The following is a 17,953-nucleotide window of genomic DNA, read 5'->3' on the forward strand; positions in this document are numbered from 1 at the left end:
AACTTGGAGCAGGCCTGACCTCCTGCAAATTGGCTGGCTGGCTGATATCCTGCTTTATGTTAGAGAATCTACCTTGTAATATTCCACATTGTCACTTGCCAGACACTGTGGACCGTCACTGCCTGGACACACTGCTCCTGAAACTCTTACCTGCTTGAATGTTGACACTGGCCTGGGCAAGCCAGAGATAGCCCCAACTATCCACTTGGATATGACCTGTGATTGCTGGTCCCTGCAGCTCCCTCAGGCATGAGCGTGACATTCCTGGATTCATCTCCTTTTTCTGCTGGCGTGCCAGTAAGGTTACGGCACTACCTCTGTTAATATAAAACATTTATGGTCTTATGGAGTATTGAAACATTGCTTTAAAAGTGTTATTTTTAAAATTTAAAGAGTAAATCCCAACTAATTCTATTTGGAGATACATTTGAGAATTTCACTGTATGTTAATATTTCTGGAAGGATGGAGGAATCAAACTGCATCATATTCTAACTCCATAAAGGTGGGGAATCACAGGGCTAAAGCATGAGTGACTCAAAAGTGTAGCAACCAACTGCTCTTCATCACCTTGGGGAGACTTAATTGACTGTGTCCAGGGCTCACTGTAAGAAATGATCTAAAGGGACCTTCCCTGGCGGTCCAGTGGTTAAGACTCCACGCTTCCACTGCAAGGGGTGCAGGTTCCATCCCTGGTCGGGGAACTAAGATCCCGCAAGCTGCGCAGTGCAGCTAAAAAAAAAAAAGAAAGAATCTAAAGAAGAAATTAGAAATGTGGCCATCAAGTGAAGGCATTTCACTGAGTAGGAATGAAAACCGAGTGGGAAACAGGATGGGAAGCCTTTGTGCAAGATCATATATTTAGAAACAAAAAGAATATGGATATGAGAAGCCAGGTTGTAAGTGTTATAAAAAGCTCAGGGACAAAGCTGAGCACTGTCACCCTAAACGTGCAGGGAGGGAGCATTGTTATGAATCAACATAGCTATAAGGTTCAATACCGGGAAGATCATACATTTGCTATATCAGTTCGTAGAAAGGTCCAAAATGAGAAAGCTCAGTTCTGTGTACTTGGGAGGAGCAGCAACCTTGGTTCCACAATTAAACCTAAAAAGTAACAAATGTCCCAAATAGTTGAGAACCCCCAAATTCAACATGAAAAAAAATCATATATAGCAAGTATTTATCAGATGTTTATTACTTGAATGACAAATAATTTAATCCAACAATCTTCAAATTGCTTAAAACTATGACAATATTTAGCTTTTCAAATTTCATATGACCTTACTCTTTCTGTGCTCTAGTTTCTAAAAGCCTGATAATTCCTTCTATTTCTCTTCAAAAATTCTTATGCTTACAGTGAATAAACTGGTGGCATTATAAAATTCTTTTAGTTCGAATGAAAAGGTATATTCCTGCAAGACATTTCAACCAGTTGCAAATTATCTGAACTGAAACAAATACGATTATGCATTAAATTTTTATATCACTCTAAAAGTTCATGAACTGTATATTCTACCACTCCAGGTTTTACTTAGAAGTTTTTGATTTTATTTGAATCTTACCGTCCATGAGATTTTCTAATGACATGATAGAAATCTTAATATTCAAAAGTGTTTATACTTTTAAAAGGATGTCAGGAACCTGAAACAGACTTTCTACACAAAAGTCCTCCCTGTTTCTAACAGGAATATACCACGGTCAAGTTTTATGCTCAGGTCAAAGATGGGCTGTTACTAGAGAGTTGTTTTATACAGTTGGTATTTTTAATTCTCTATTTTTTGGTTCCAAAACGTAGTCTTCATTTCCATCAGGAAGAGAAGTCTGTAATTTCTTCCAGTTTGAACTCATCCATCCACTTTTGCAAATCATTTGCATCATTTATCGTCCATAACTTCGCAAAACACTTTAGTCTTTTCCTGGAGAGAAAATAAAATACTATTTCTTTTATAAATGAAATTGTTAGAGGCCAGTACATCTCATGGAAAGCTATGAAAAGTCTGTAACATTAGACTCACAGGCAAGGTCCTGTGGTTGGGAAGCTATGTCAGGATGCATCAGCCTTCCTGAGAAACAAGTTTTTCAGTGCTGCTACTATAATCAAGAGACCAAAGTTGTTGATCAGCTCTCTTGCCTCTGGGGAGGGGAGAGCCCAGCTTCCTCCCTCTTCTAACTCAGCCAGAGGCTATGTGTGCTCACAGGATGAAAAGGAAAATTGATTTAATAAAATAATGCAGGCTAAAAAAATAAATAAATAAAATAAAATAATGCAGGCTATGGAAAGAGTAAAATGCCAACATAACAGAGACCTACTTAGGGTCTGAAGAGGGAGTATTTGAGTTCCAAGCACTGCTCCAGCACCAACTAGCTGCGTGACCCTGGTTTCCTGGTCAGCTTCCTACCCCCACTTAGCCTCATTTTCCCCAACTATAACATGGGGATGACAGCAGTACCTATCTCACAAGGCTGTCGTAAGAATTAAGTGAGTTAATGTATATAAAGCAATAAGAACAGTAACTGGCACAGTGTCTAGGCTGCTGCAAAGGACTGACTGCCCAGACTTGCTGGTGCACACAGCAAGCATTCAATAAATATTAGCTATTACCAAACCCACATGAATGCACTGGATTCAGTTTGCTTTCTTTGACCTCGCCAATGGAATCGATGTGACAGGCACTTTTAGTGAAAAGGAAAAACAATAAATGCAGTGTATCCTGATAAATCATCAGATTCCATCCCAATGCAACCTCTTTCTATAATTCTGTCTTTTTAAGATAACTTTCTAGATTTCAAAATGTCATATACTAGTTGGAAGAGTTAAAATATTTATAAATAACCTGTGAATTTCACTGCTCTTGCTTTATAGGCTATATAGCAGCAACATGTATAAACTCTCATATTTTATCACCATCTTGCTTATGTATCTTTAGTAGTAAAGTTTTATTCTAGTTTCTGTAGGGAAAAAGAAAAATAAGAAGACAACGAGAGGATTTAAATCAGCCCAAAGAACTAAGGGCTAAGCTTATTTTTAAACTTTCATAGATGATTACATTTCTCTCTAGAAAAATTTTATGTTAATCTATTTTGTTACAAATAACTAGAAATAAGCGGTCACTGATTACATTTGTTTCTAACTTGGCATTGAGGAAAGGATCCAGAAGAGAATGCCAACAGAGGAAACGATATGTCTTTTATAGTATTCCAGCCCTTTGGACCTGATTCACCACCATTTACCACTGCAAAGTGTGGAGTGCAAGGCAGAACCACAGAGGAAGGAAGAGGAGAAAGAGAAGTTGGTTGCACAACTGTACGTCAGTATACAAGTTGGCAATTGTTTAACTAATATTAGGTGTTAATATTTCAGTATTTAAATAGGGGATGATTTCCAGAACTAAAACATATTCTTACAGTATAGTGGTCAGCCAAGATGTTCTATTGGACTAACAGCCTGTTCACTCTTGGTCATATGGTTATGGACCAGGGCAATCATGTCCTGCCCCAGGCCGATCAGACTCTCCAAGCAGAGAAAGAATGGGGTAGGAGGTAGGGGAGGAGCTTATGTTGTTTTATAATATAATCTTATATTTGGGGAAAAAAGGCTATAATTTATTATTTATTAGCATGGTATTTTCCTAGGAATATCTTCCTTCCAAAGTATGTCTCAGGTTTATATGAAGATTAGTATATATACTGACTATATACTTGCTGGCTATCCAGGGTAAAAAGTGAGTGCATTCACAAAAGCGTTCCTAGATGATGGAGAAGTCGGTTAGAATGAAAACTTTGTCACAAACTAATCCACAAAGTAAGTGACGTGTGGATACTGACTCTAATCAGCTAGTTATGTGATACTATTATTTTCATTCCTGTCCTGACAGAATTCTTCATTTCTGAATGCAACCACTACATATCTGAATGCAATATATGAATAAAAGAAGTACTCTAAACATTTTATATATTGAGGTTAACATTAGTAATTTTTTGCATAAATATTTTAGGCAACAAATGTGTTGTACATATTAAGAAGTTAATTCTTTAGAAAAATGATTAAAAGAACCAATTTATCAACTTAATAAAAGATCTGACTAGAGAGGCATGAGTGAATTCACGTGAGCTTTGGTAAGAGCTGTTTTCATTTTATTGTAATTAAATGTTTCACAATACTTGAAGAGACACTTGAAGGAAGTTCTGATGTTCATGTACAGGACAATCCTCTTCCTGGGACAACTTGGAAGATTTCATTATAAATCAAAAAATGCAGCACAATCATTCTGACCTTTTCATATTTACTAATCCTTCCAGCTCTTTTGATTTGCTAGCTGCTTTCTTTAAAATTTCTCCAGGAACATCCGCTAGTTTAGCCACATTGAGTCCATAACTCCTTGCTGCAACTCCTCTGGTTATTTGATAAAGAAAAGTGACAAAATCAGGAACCTGGTCTTCTTCACCTAAAAAATAGTTAAGAGAGAGAGAGAGAGAGAGAGACAAAGAAAACCATTCTTGAAAGTTGAAAGAAATTAGAGGATTAAAGACAACATACAAATTCTTATAACTTTATTCAATTAAAATTTATAACCTGAAAAAGAAATCCATTGTTCCTAATCCCTTGTTAGCTCCTTTTATCAACACTACATATCTAGAAAAGGGTAAATACTGCTTTGAAAATGCTTTTGAATTTAGAATCTATCTTTTAGCTCAGTTAAAATGGTGTTTAACAATTACTCATTGTAAGCTAAGAAGTATTTAGTTTTATGCTGTTTGCTGAAAAATTTCCACTGACCTTCTATATCAAAAAAGTGATTCTGATACGTGGTACAATACAATTTCTCCTTTAAAAATAGATTTAAAAAAAAGTGTTTTCCAGTGGAAGAATATATTCATCAGTCTTGTAATACACTCTGTAAAGTAACATATATAAAAGATGTTTCTAAGAGTGCTAGAAACAAAACCACAAAAACAGATAAGGAAATATTACATGTTGCACAGTTTAAATAACAAGACTGAGAAATTCTGGCTTATTAAACATCCTAGTTAACTAAGAGCTATACATATTGAAGTGGATGCTTTGGTACCACCCAAATCCCACTCAGGACTGAAGGGTTTACTGCCCCAACTGTCAGGAAGGCTGTTAAGCCTGCAACTCTCAGCTGTGTGCTCCCTTTGGGAACTTCCTCAGCTGAAGAGAACTGCTTCACCCAAGGTCACGTCCCATCTTGGGCAACCTGCGTCCAGTGACTGGTTGCTATGGGGGTTTGTAGGCAGCCTCTAGGATGGCCACCAAAGTTCTCTGCCTCCCTGTGTTCAAGCCCTCGTGTCATTCCCTCTCCTTGAGTGTGGGCTGGTTCAAAGGACTTGCTTCTAATGAATAGAATATGACAAAAATTATGGCCTGTCACTTTTGAGATTACATCATGAAAGACTGTGGCCTGTTTTGGGCACTCTCACTTTCTTTCTGGCTTGTTTGCTCTAAGGGAAGCCTGTGGTCATATTGTGGGCTGCCCCATGGAGGTCCCATGGAAAGAAACTGATGTCTCTGGCCAACAAGTTAGTGAGGGCCTGGAAGCCTACCAACAGCCACGTGAGTGAACTTGGAAGTGGCTATTCTGAGGTCTGCCAACAGCATGTGAGTGGGCTGGGAAGTGGATTGCCCCAGTCAAACCCTGAAGCGACTGCTGCCCTGGCCGATACCATGATGTAGCCTGTGAGAGACTGTGAGGCAGAGGTGTTCAGCTGAGCTGCCCCTGGATTCCTGCTCCACAGAAATTATGAGATAATAAATATTTGCTGTGCTAAGCTGCTATGTTTTGGGGGGTAATTTATTATGCAACAGTAGATAACTAATAAAAGGTATAAGGCCTGGCTCTCTCACCCGAAGTTGAGGTAACTCTGAAGGACCAACCCTCGTCAGAGCTCTCTGCAGGGTGGGCTGAAGCCTTATAACTGTAACACAGCCCAGGACTGCCCAGTCCTGCTCGGGTGTTGATGGTGAGAGCGCTCCCCAATAAACTCTGGCATGTAAACCTCAGAATCTGCTTCCTTAGGAACCAGTCTACCACATAGTACATATACATGAAGTTAAAACTTTTAAAGAATTGGGATACAATGAAGTACAATAATACAAAGACAAGACTGTGAAGGGATTCAGAACAAGGCTCCCCAAGATGTGCCACTCTGGCATGCAGAGTGTCTGGGGCTGAAGACAGGGGAGGTCCAACAGGTTCAGGAAGGGCTTTTTAGCTCCCCCTTCAACGGCCTAAAAGAATTTAGATGGAGGTGGGGGGGGGCCCTGGCTCAGAGACAGACTGTTACCACAGAGAACATTTATCTTAATGACCTATGTATAGGGCAAGACAAACATCTAATTACCAAATATCTGTTTTTCTTATTTCCCTGTGAATTACCCTCCACCCCTTTGATGCCCCAGTCTCATATCCCATTCCTTAGCTCAGGATGGCAGAGAAGCCTCAACTGCCTGACTTGCCCTCATATTCTTATGAGGCCCCCGTAGATACATAATTAAATTTGGGTTTCTCCTGTTAATCTGTCTTATGTTAATTTGATTATTAGACCAGCCAAAGAACCAAGAAGGGTAGAGAACAAATTCTTCCCCAACAGCTGCATACAGTTTAATCTCTGATAAACCTAAAGCAGCTTGGGATTATGCAGCTTTTATTACAAAATTCAATATAATTGCACGGTATTGCAAAAATGTCCAAGATGAACCAGATTCACAATGATTTCTGAGACCCTAGTATACTTATTATAAGTTTATCAGGAGCTTTTCTCATATATTATTTCATTTGATAAACGTGTATGCTTTATTCTTTTATCAGCTAAAAGCTAAAAAGCCAAAAGACTGAACACAATGGAGAAAAAGGATAATGGAATTTTCTTTAATCTCCTCTAAGAATTCAGCAACAGACAAATAATACCTTTCTAAGGGTGGGTGCTAGAGGTGGGAGGTGAAAAGAATGCTGACACTATCAGGAATACATAGACTAAAACTCACATTACAAAGCACTAAGAATACCTTTTGCCTCCAAATAAAACTTAAGGAACACAAAGAACAGGTGACAAAGTGGGTAGGAAAAGACTAGGAAAGAAGCATGTAGAAACCAGTACCTGCTAACCTGGATAGTTTGTTACCCTTCAATGCTCACAAGACATTTTCATTCATGCAAAATCTTAAAAACTTTACCTTCTTTAGTTGATATTATTAGTAGCCTATCCAAAATCTATTCCACCTCTAAGAAAACCCTGATTTATAAATGAATTAACTCCCTGACCATTTATCTCAGGGAGCAGTGTCCTCATATCCAGCTCCAAATGTTGATCCCAATTAGTCTAGGCTGACCAAAGTTATCCCTTCCATTCTTACTTCTAGGAATTGGTTTAAGAATGATCATGTGATTCAATCCTGAAAATAAGATAGGACACTGATGAGATGCTAGTGGGTATCTAAGAAAAGTTCCCTTGCTCCTAAGAAAGAGTCACAGGAAAAGCTGGTCCCTTTTATTCCTTCCGACATTGTCAATTCTGGATGCGATGCCCAAAAGAGCTGCAGCCATCTTGCTGCTAGTCTGATGATGAAACCAGCAGGGCAGGAAGGCAAAGCCTGGAGAACTGCATAGAAGAGGAGCTGAAGCCCACTCTTCCTGAGGTTCCTGTAATACGAGATTATACGTATCCTCATCGTCTGAGCTGGTGTGAGCCCAAGTGTTCTGTTACTTGCAGTCAAATGCACAGAGGAGAGGTTAAGAGACTTCCTAGGATGACAGCAACAGCTGGGCAGCAGGCCTAGGAAACAACCAGTTCAGATGAGCAGGAAGACAAAGGGCTCCAGGAAGAATGAAACCAGTGGGGAAAACTGGAACCAACAGGTTCAGTCATGTGGAAAACTGTCTAGAGAGGTGTTTTGCAAAGCTACTGGAGGATACAGGAACTTTCAACAATAGACTCAAATAAAACAATGAAAGAATAAAAACAATTATCACCTTCAAGAAAAACGTTGTAAAAGAAAGAAAACATACTTGGCTCATGAGTAAGCAATACCTACTGGCAGTAATAGTGAAAACAATGAATGTGAATGAAACGGAAAAAACGTGAAACTACTATACCAGGAGGAAGGGGGAGGGAGGGTGGAAGACCCTCATTTAACAGAAGTCAGTAAATATTGTGTCAGGTTGATGAACAAAGAGCTAGGAAAATAAGCACAGTATTTAGAACTATGGAAGAAATGGATGAAAGAGTCAAAAGCAGTTGCCTTGGGACTGGGATTGGGAGGGGCCGTGGAGTAATAAAAGGATGGAAGCAGGGGACCACTGCCTGTTACTGTGAGTCTTTAGCATTATTTAGTTTTTAAAAATTATGTTCATGAATAAAAATCTAAATCAATAAAATAAAATGCCAAAACACTTAAGATGTAAGGGTCTGAGTTAGTAGTCAGTTCACATCAAACACTTACCACTGACCCTTCCCTGCTAGTGAACTCTGTTTTGTTTATCCCATTGGATTTTAGCTTATAAGCTCCTCCTGTCACTTTGGATGCAGATGAATAGATACAAAACTGCTTCCATGAGAGAATTTATGATGTGTTTTTCAAGACCGCATGGTGGTGAAAGGCCAGGACTGCCTAACATTACATTTATCTTAGGTCCAGTGCTTTGTTCTATTTGGGCCAATTGCCTGATATCTTTTTCAGGTCCATCCTTACTTATTACTTTTCCAAAATAAAATTTGGACTCTGGAGTATCTTTGATAATGGATTTTCCATTGTAGCACACCAACTGCATAAACCATCACTGGCCCACAGCTTAAAAGAAATTATTATTGGGCTTCCCTGGTGGCACAGTGGTTGAGAGTCCGCCTGCCGATGAAGGGGATGTGGGTTCGTGCCCTGGTCCGGGAAGATCCCACATGCCGCGGAGCGGCTGGGCCCGTGAGCCATGGCCACTGAGCCTGCGCATCCGGAGCCTGTGCTCCGCAACGGGACAGGCCACAACAGTGAGAGGCCTGTGTATCGCAAAAAAAAAAAAAAAAAAAAAAAATTATTACTGAACAGGGGGGGGGAAAAAAAGCTAAAATCTACTATATTACTTATAGCGCTTGAATTTTTTCTATTGGCTAATGATGTTCTTTTTCACGAAATGTTTCATTTCTGTGACTTGAGTAGTAAGTGGAAGGCTAGGAAAAATACTGTGGCTCCCATATACCATTTCTAGCAGAGCAGAAGAGAACCTGCAGGCAGAGGATGTGGATTCTAGGCTCAGTTCAGCCCCCACCCAGGTGGCTGACATGGGGAACCCACTTTACCTGAGATTCACTTTCCTTGTCAAATTAAGACAACATGTATGGCCAGTATAGAGTATTACTCTTAGTAAGTAATTAATGCTAAATGATATTTTGGGAAATGTATTGAGTATTTTTAAAGATAACTAATACACATGACTGTTAGGGCATCTTTTCTGAGATGGATCTAAGAATAAAACCTAAATGACACCCTCACCCCACCTTCTTCTTGTAGAAAAATGAGATAAGGAGGGCCAGAGAAGGATTCAGACACGGCGAGGATAAATGCAAATTCTATCTGACCCTAAGCTTAGAGAAAATGAATTTGGACAAATGTCAATTACAATCAACATTCACAGCTTTTATGATTAATAAGCAATAAGTTCATCCTCCTATGAACTTCAAGTTATAAATTATGAAAACCAACAGAATTCTAGTTGTACTTACTGCAAGAACAATTCATACCTGGGTCCTGTTTGCTTTCATCCTCGTTGACCAAGAATCCCATGTGATAATTCCCCACCTGTTGTGAGTAACTTTTTTCTAATTCACAGACTGGTGGATAATGGGTAACAAAGAGGGTTAAGGATTTCACCTAAAGCAGTGAGACATAATGAAAGTTATTTTATTTTTAAATTTTAATTTAAACTTTTCTCCAACTTTATTTTGAAAAATTTCAAACCTTCATAAAAGCCTCAAGACAAGTACAATGAACGCTCATGTATTCTTTATCTAGACAACCATTTGTTAATATTTTGCCATATTTCCCCTTTCTTCCTCCCTCCCCCTCTACACACACACACACACACACACACTTTTTTCCTGAACCATTTGAGAATTGTAGACATCATGACACTTGGTCCCTAAATACTTAAGATTCTATCTTCTGAGAACAAAAACACTCTCCTATATAACCAGAATAAAATTATTACACTCAAGAAGTTTAACAATGATATATCACTATTTACTAACACATAGTCCATGAATTTCCCTTACTGTCCCAATAATGTTCTTCAGAAATTTCTTTATATTAAAAAAAAAAATCAAGACTCATGTGGTACACTTAGTCATGCCTCTTTAGTCCCCATTAATCTAGAACAGTTCCCCAGACTTCTCTTTTTTCACTTCTATGTCTTTAAGATTTTTGAATTATCCAGGAGGGCTGTTTTGCATAATCTCCCTCAATTTGGATTTGCCTCATTCAATTCAGATTAAAACTTATTACCAGCAATATTATATATATACGTAGGTGACATACCCTTTTCAGTATATCACATCAGGAGGTACATGATGTCAATCTGATCTATTATTGGGGATGCTAAAGCTGATTATTTGGTTTAAGTGCGTGCCCAGAAGATTCCTTCACTGTACTGACACCTCTCTCCTTTGTAATTAATAAATAACTTGGGGGTGATACTTTGAAACTGTGTGAATATCATTTTCTCCAACAATCTTTCATCCAAAGGTTTTACTATCTGTTGATCATCATTGCCTGAATCAGTTATTATTCTGGTAGTTAATAAGTGTCGATTAAAAAAAACAAACAAAGCGTTCTCTATTAGCTGGAATTTTGTAAAGTAGAGCTTTCCCTTCTTCCTCCCTACCCTCACCATTTTAAAATTTATTTTTGTGTTGTTAGTATCAGTACAGACTTGTGGATTACTTAACTAGGAATGTTTTAAAGCACAGTTATATGTGTTCTAGAAATCCCTATCTTAAGGGAAGTTAACACCAAATCTTGGCCTAAAAATTAGCAGAAGAGGGTAATCAAATTGAAGAACTCCAGTTTTGATTCATCTGCCATTCGCCTTATTAAAAGTCAGAACATATGCCTTTTGCCTAAAAACAATTACAAATAAACCTATTAAGGCAGAATTTCTTTGACAAGTTGCTCTTAAAATCTGCCCTGAAATATCTTAGGACCAGCTGTCTCCCCAGTGTCCCTTCCCTGAGCTGACGGGCATTTCTAGCTGGAAGACCTAAGGGTTTGGGTTACACCACTGCCCCCCTCAAGGCCACTTTCACCCTGCAGCAGCAACACGTAGCCTCCCTGACTCCTCCTTTTCCTCCCTTCCCCATCCCAGCAATCAAAAGACATCATGAAAAATAAAGATTTTCATCCATAAAAAAGTTAGGGACTCTTGTTCCTGAAAAATCCTCTTCAATGACTTAACTCCAAGGTAAACTTTATCTAAAACTAACACTTTCTTCATCAACATTTAAAATATCCAAAAACTTCTACAGAAGCAATGAAAACATGACAAACTCAATTCTGTCTTAATTTGTTCCTGAAGGTTCTTAAATGACTCTGAAATTGTGACAAACTGCTTTTGGCAGCCAGCCTCCAACATGGCCCCAGATATCTTCGCTTCCCAATGCTCATGCTCTTGAGTAGCCTCTTCCACACTGATCAGGGCTGACCCTGTGTAGTCAACAACATGATGGCAAAATAAAATGCACTGCTGCTTCTACCTTGGCCTCTTGGAATGCATCCTCTGGGGGAAGCCAGATGCCACTCTGTAAGGATACTCAAGCAGCCCGTGGAGAGGCCCATAGCAAAAGAAATTGAGGGCCCTGGCCAATCGCCAGCACCAACTTGCCAGCCATGTGCGTGCGCCACGTTGGAAGAGGATCCTGTAGCCCTGGGTGACAACTTGACTGCAACCTCAGAAGAGGCCCTGGGCCAAAACCACCCAGCCAGGCTGCTCCCAAATTTCTCACCTCCAGATACTCTGAGAGACAATAAATGATTACTGTTGTTTTAAGCCACCAAGTTTCAGGGTATTTTGTTATGCAGTCATAGTAACTGATACACTGCTATAGAGTAGATACAATTAAAGGAAACTCGAAGTTGACAAATTCAGCTCTGTGATAGTTTGTTCCTGAAGGCTCAAAATAGTGTCTTAATTAATCTATTTTTTATTAAATGAAAGATTCTTTAAATTCTGTAGTGCTTTACAACTTTCCGAAGTTTCACGCACATGATTTCATATAACCCCATAATAACCCTTTTTCCCCTTACCCCTAAAAAGCCCCTCCCTGCTTCCTTCTCCCCACTAGTTTGCTCTCTGTATCTGTGAGTCTGCTTCTTTTTTGTTATATTCACTAGTTTGTTGTATTTTTTGATTCCACATAAGTGATATCATACAATATTTGTCTTTCTCTGTCTGACCTATTTCACTTAGCATATTGCCCATCCATGTTGCTGCAAATGGCAAAATTCCATTTTTTTTACAGCTAAGTAGTATCCTTTTTTTTTTTTTTTTTTTTTTTTTTTTTAGGTACGCGGGCCTCTCACTGTTGTGGCCTCTCCCGTTGCGGAGCACAGGCTCCGGACGCGCAGGCTCAGTGGCCATGGCTCACGGGCCCAGCCGCTCCGCAGCATGTGGGATCTTCCCGGACCGGGGCACGAACCCATGTCCCCTGCATCGGCAAGCGGACTCTCAACCACTGCGCCACCAGGGAAGCCCCCCCCACCTTTTTTTAACATCTTTATTGGAGTATAATTGCTTTACAATGGTGTGTTAGTTTCTGCTTTATAACAAAGTGAATCAGCTATACATATACATATATCCCCATATCTCCTCCCTCTTGCATGAGTAGTATCTACTTAAATGAATGTTTAAAAAGTATGTTTTGGAGGCAGACATAGAACTATACTGAACCTGTAGTTTCTACAATGATTAAAGAAAAGTTCCTGAGCTATATCTTTTTGAAAATACAGAATTTCTTTAAAAGTAAAAAGTATTTATTTTAAAACAGAAAATGTGTCATCATTAACTATGTAATCTAACTAAAAGTTTAAACAAAAAACTGAGGGCGGGCTTCCCTGGTGGCGCAGTGGTTGAGAGTCCGCCTGCTGATGCAGGGGACACGGGTTCGTGCCCCGGTCCGGGAAGATCCCACATGCTGCGGAGCGGCTGGGCGTGTGAGCCATGGCCGCTGAGCTTGCGCGTCTGGAGCCTGTGCTCCGCAACGGGAGAAGCCACAACAGTGAGAGGCCCGCATACTGCAAAAAAAAAAAAAAAAAAAAAAACTGAGGGCCACAAAACTTTAAAGAAAAGGGGATTTTATTTTTGCAAAGAAATACGAGCAAAAATGTGCTTTTATTGGCTATTTAAGGAAGAAAGGAAGAAATGAAAATGGAAGGAAGACACAGAGACAAAGAAAAGTGTAAAAAGTAGAGAACAAAATAGAAAAAGAAAAACCAAAGAAGAGACAAGGTTCAGGGGCAGGTGCTAAGGTGAGAGAAAAAAAGGAGAGATCAAAATGAACAAAAACAGAGACAGTTAATAAAGGGGACAGTTTGATGGAGATGACGGGGGTGCAAAGTTTGACACAAACAAAAGTTCACATTCAGATGCTTAGAAACGAACTCTGGGACTTCCCTGGTGGCGCAGTGGTTAAGAATCCACCTGCCAATGCAGGGGACGTGGGTTCGATCCCTGGTCAGGAAGATCCCACGTGCCACGGAGCAACCAAGCCCGTGCACCTCAACTACTGAGCCTGCGCTCCAGAGTCCACGAGCCACAACTACTGAAGCCCGCGTGCCTAAAGCCTGTGCTCTGCAACAAGAGAAGCCACTGCAACGAGAAGCCCACGCACTGCAACAGAGTAGCCCCCACTCGCCACAACTAGAGAAAGCCCACGCACAGCAACAAAGACCCAATGCAGCCAAAAAAAAAAAAAAAAGAAAGAAATGAACTCTAAAAAAAAAAAAAAACACACATGCACTGAAAGTGTTACTAAGATAGGCACTGAAAGTGTTACTAAGATAGAGACATCGAAAGATCAGATCAAAGGTCTTATAAGGAAATCTTCTAGGATATTGTTGAAAAAAGTATTTCACAGGGCAAAAATGGCACTATCTCTTATTTGGTTCTTTTCTCAAGGATTGGATTGCAGGTGGTTGGGCCCTGCTCTTGATTTAGTTTGCCAAGGAGAGTAAGATACAGTTCTAGGTGGAAATATTGCCAAGGAGGGCTTTCTCCTACTGACCAGGTTTATTCTGCCTCAGCAAAAGAAAGCAAGACACATCAAAGAACTACAAACTTTACTTAGGGCCAATCTATCTGAGTTCCATGTATAGCATTTGAAAGATCAATTGCAGGAATAGGATGAACTGCAGGATAATATTGAATATTTCGAAACCGAGGTCAGGAAAACAATTTGTATAGTATGCACCATTCCTGTACAAAAAGGTATGCAAGATACTTACATCTCTAATAAAATGCTCAAGTGTAGCATAAGCAATGGCGATTCCATCATGGGTGCTTGTCCCTCTTCCCAATTCATCCAAGATAACCAAAGACTGTGATGTTGCTTTTCTTATTATTTCTGCTGTGTCAGCCAGTTCTTCCATAAATGTACTCCGTCCTTTATATATGTTATCTGCAGCCCCCATCCTACAAACAAGATGACAAAATCCTGATTTTCCTCTGAACTTCATTATTAGGAAGCCAGACATTATTTTCTGAACAATAACTGTAAAAGATCCCTACAGGGGTCTATGTACTTTGAGCCAATAACAGCTGAAATTGTATTAAACAAAAGAAAATATGTTGGATATAAAGAGTGTCTAACATCAAACGGCACCTTATAGAAACATTCTGGGTAGAACCTGAGGTACTGGACAGAGCTCTTGAAAAGCAGGGAAACCTCTGACTTGGCCTCTTTCTGACCAATCATTTCAAATCAAGGTTTTGGTACTCACAGGGGAAAACAACGCTTCTCTGTATCACTGTGTGTAAAATCCATGAGTACTAGGATGCCGTACAATCAAAGGCTTTTTCCAGTGTTTCCTGAAGAAGATTCCACACCGATATTACAAATTAAAGTACCATGTTGAAATAAATTTTTTTTTTTTTTACTAGAACTAGAATTATGGAGGTTTAAATAACCTCAGACACCTAATACAGGTTCCTAAAGTGGACTTCATGGAACAGTGTTCTTAGAGATGTCAAGAAACAGGTTCAAAAGATGTAAGGGTTCTTTCCTGTAAGACTTCTTAGAGCCTTTAATATTCTACTACATCTTGTGCATTTCTTACACCTGATCTAGTACACAGCATTTCTAACTCATTTAACCATGAACGCTTGAAACTTCTCCTGGAGCACCTTCTGACAATAATGGTTTACAGAACACATTTGGGAGAATGTAAAAAGAAACCTGGGGGGAAAAATTAGGTATTTGCACTCCAGGTCATGCAGTTTGCAGCAAAACCTAGAATTCAGACTCTGACCCACTAGCCAGCTTTGTGGACGCTGGTGACTATTTTCTCAGCAAAATACCTTCATCAATTTAGTTTTTCTACAACAGTTCACATGTGACCTACAGCAGCATAATATGTCTCTTATTTCTAGAAAAACTCATGGTAAAACCGAGCCTTAACTATCCTGTGGCTGGAGCCACGTACTGGGCAGGAGCAATGGAGTATAATGCCCACCCCCTCACTTCCAAAGACTGGTGGCACTTTAGGAGACCTGCTCCAGTAATCAGTGGCATTTAGAAACTGTAATTAACTACATCTACGATGGAGGTGATAGTGCTGTCGATTCTGTCTCCTTTAAAATCGATAACTACAAAACATATTTTCTGAAATGTTGCTAACTCAGGAGCATTCTGGTTACTTTTTCAAAGTTTAAATCCTGTTATTTACCTCAATTTTCAATGTTTACTTTACTAATATGTTCCCTGCCACAAAGCAAGAATATTAAACTTTCCTACCCCTGCAACCGCTCTGAATTCTTCAGAACCATAATGTTTGAGTCTCACTTAACAATGTTTGATTTTATTCCTGACAGGTTGTGAACTGACAAAAAGAACATATCTTTCGCTGATAATAAAATAGCTCTGTGATAAGGCAAATATCTGGGGGGGGATCTTTGATTCAAGAGTTAGAAAAACAAGCAAGCACTGGCTAAAATTTTAATGCAACAGTTTACGTATACTTAAGTGCTTTCTAGAAACACTACGGTAACAGAGTGGTCTCACTGGGAACTGCAGGAATTGTAGAATGCTTTGGGGAAAGATATTCTAAGATGAGATTTCAAATCAGGAGGGAAGGCTGAATGATCAATCAATAAAAAAAGATGGTAGCTAATTGGCTCTTTCAGAAAAAAACAAAAACAAAAAAACCGACAACAAACAAAGATGTGTCCCTACTCACACCATATTCCAAAATCAATGTATATGAATTTAAAAGTTGAATGTAAAAATAGAAACCATACACATACCAAGCAGTCTAGATGAAATTTAATCTCTAGACAGGTGGGTGGACGGCTTTATATACATGGCATCAAAACATGTGTGTAGCAAAATGCCATGGTACCAACGTGTCTTACGGTATTACAGGGTTTCTGTCCTTAAGGAGGTCAGGCCAGATTTCAGGGGATCTTGGGTGTATTTTTATTAAACAATGGTCCCAACTCTACTATTAGACCAGTAGTTCTCAAATACCTTTTACCTGTTAAATCCTTTGTTCACATGAAATTTTACAAAGAAAATCACTCTGCCAATGAGATCAAAGGAACACTGATTTGGTCAAGAACCCAGCACTATGAGGCCTCACTTCCCCTTCTAGAGGGGGCTCTGTGGGACTCCTAACACCCTGTAGAACAGTCTGAAAGTCACTCCATTATAGGAGCCAAAACATTTTTTCACAATTCTATTTTTCCATAGCACCTGATGATAAGGTAGCAATGCTGCCCAGAAGACACTAAAGAAATGGTGGCGCCTTAACCAGTCACTGAGGCCACTGGGGAAGTATGTGTTTGTAACTGTGGGAACTGTTTATTGATAAAAATATTTTCTGTTAACTTCTCTTAAGAAATTTCCTTTAAGGAATTCCTCTTCTTAAATTTATTTTTCCAATAAATCTCAGCAATATAAAGATTTTATATGATTCTGATGGACACAGAATTTTATCAATAAATCCATTTTCCTTTTGGTCTTGGTTACTAGGAAACAACTGGATAGCTCCTTATAATGACAAATAGCAACAGTGACTTTATCTTAGGTTTCTATCCTTGTCCTTGATCTTTGAATACCATTTTACTTTCTTATTGTCCTGCTCTATTGTATATATCCCAGTAAACTGTCTAAAATAAGGTTTGGAAATAAGGCAGGGTATAACACCATTACCAAAAGGTCTGTAATTTTCTATTAATCCAACAAGCATTTACAACACATCCTACTGGACAATGATTCTGAAATTTTTCAAATGTTAAACTATGTTAGAGATTTAAGGAATTCAGAACATATGTCATTATTATCATTCTGCCTGTATTTGTATTCAAATGCAGGGAAAAATGGAAAATGCATTCTTTAGGTTTCATCTCAGAGTAAGTTTGCTCTGACAGGTTACAGATATGTGATTAAGAAAAAAAAAATCACTCTGATATTTTTAGGAGTGGCGGCTGACTAATCTTTCTAATCCCCTACTCCCTCCTCGTCTAACCCTTATATAGGTCAACAAAGCTTAATAAAGCATTAATGGAGAAAAGAAATTACTACTTTTTTGAATCAGTTTCTAAAATCAAGAACACTCATGAAAATTTGAACAAGGGTTTGTTTTTATGAGGTCTTGATATTCTGAGATAACATTCTAGATGTTTCTAAATTATAGCAAATAGGGTGGGGCTCTGTCCCTTCAAACCACGATCTCTG

General features: G+C 39.0%; 1 protein-coding gene across 1 annotated transcript in view; it reads right to left on the minus strand.

Moving 5' to 3' along the window:
* Positions 1-1,227: 1,227 nt before the first annotated feature.
* Positions 1,228-17,953, minus strand: part of MSH3 (mutS homolog 3) — a gene marked incomplete at its 5' end in the record, with an annotated part of 184,343 nt that continues 167,617 nt past the window's right edge. Inside the window, 5 exon segments of the mRNA XM_082624087.1 lie at positions 1,228-1,825; positions 1,827-1,917; positions 4,275-4,446; positions 9,752-9,881; positions 14,505-14,691. Coding sequence (XP_082480213.1) covers positions 1,748-1,825; positions 1,827-1,917; positions 4,275-4,446; positions 9,752-9,881; positions 14,505-14,691 — 658 coding nt within the window. The 3' untranslated portion in view covers positions 1,228-1,747.

Source organism: Mesoplodon mirus, assembly GCF_964341445.2.
Source record: "Mesoplodon mirus genome assembly, chromosome: 5".
NCBI lineage: Eukaryota > Metazoa > Chordata > Mammalia > Artiodactyla > Ziphiidae > Mesoplodon > Mesoplodon mirus.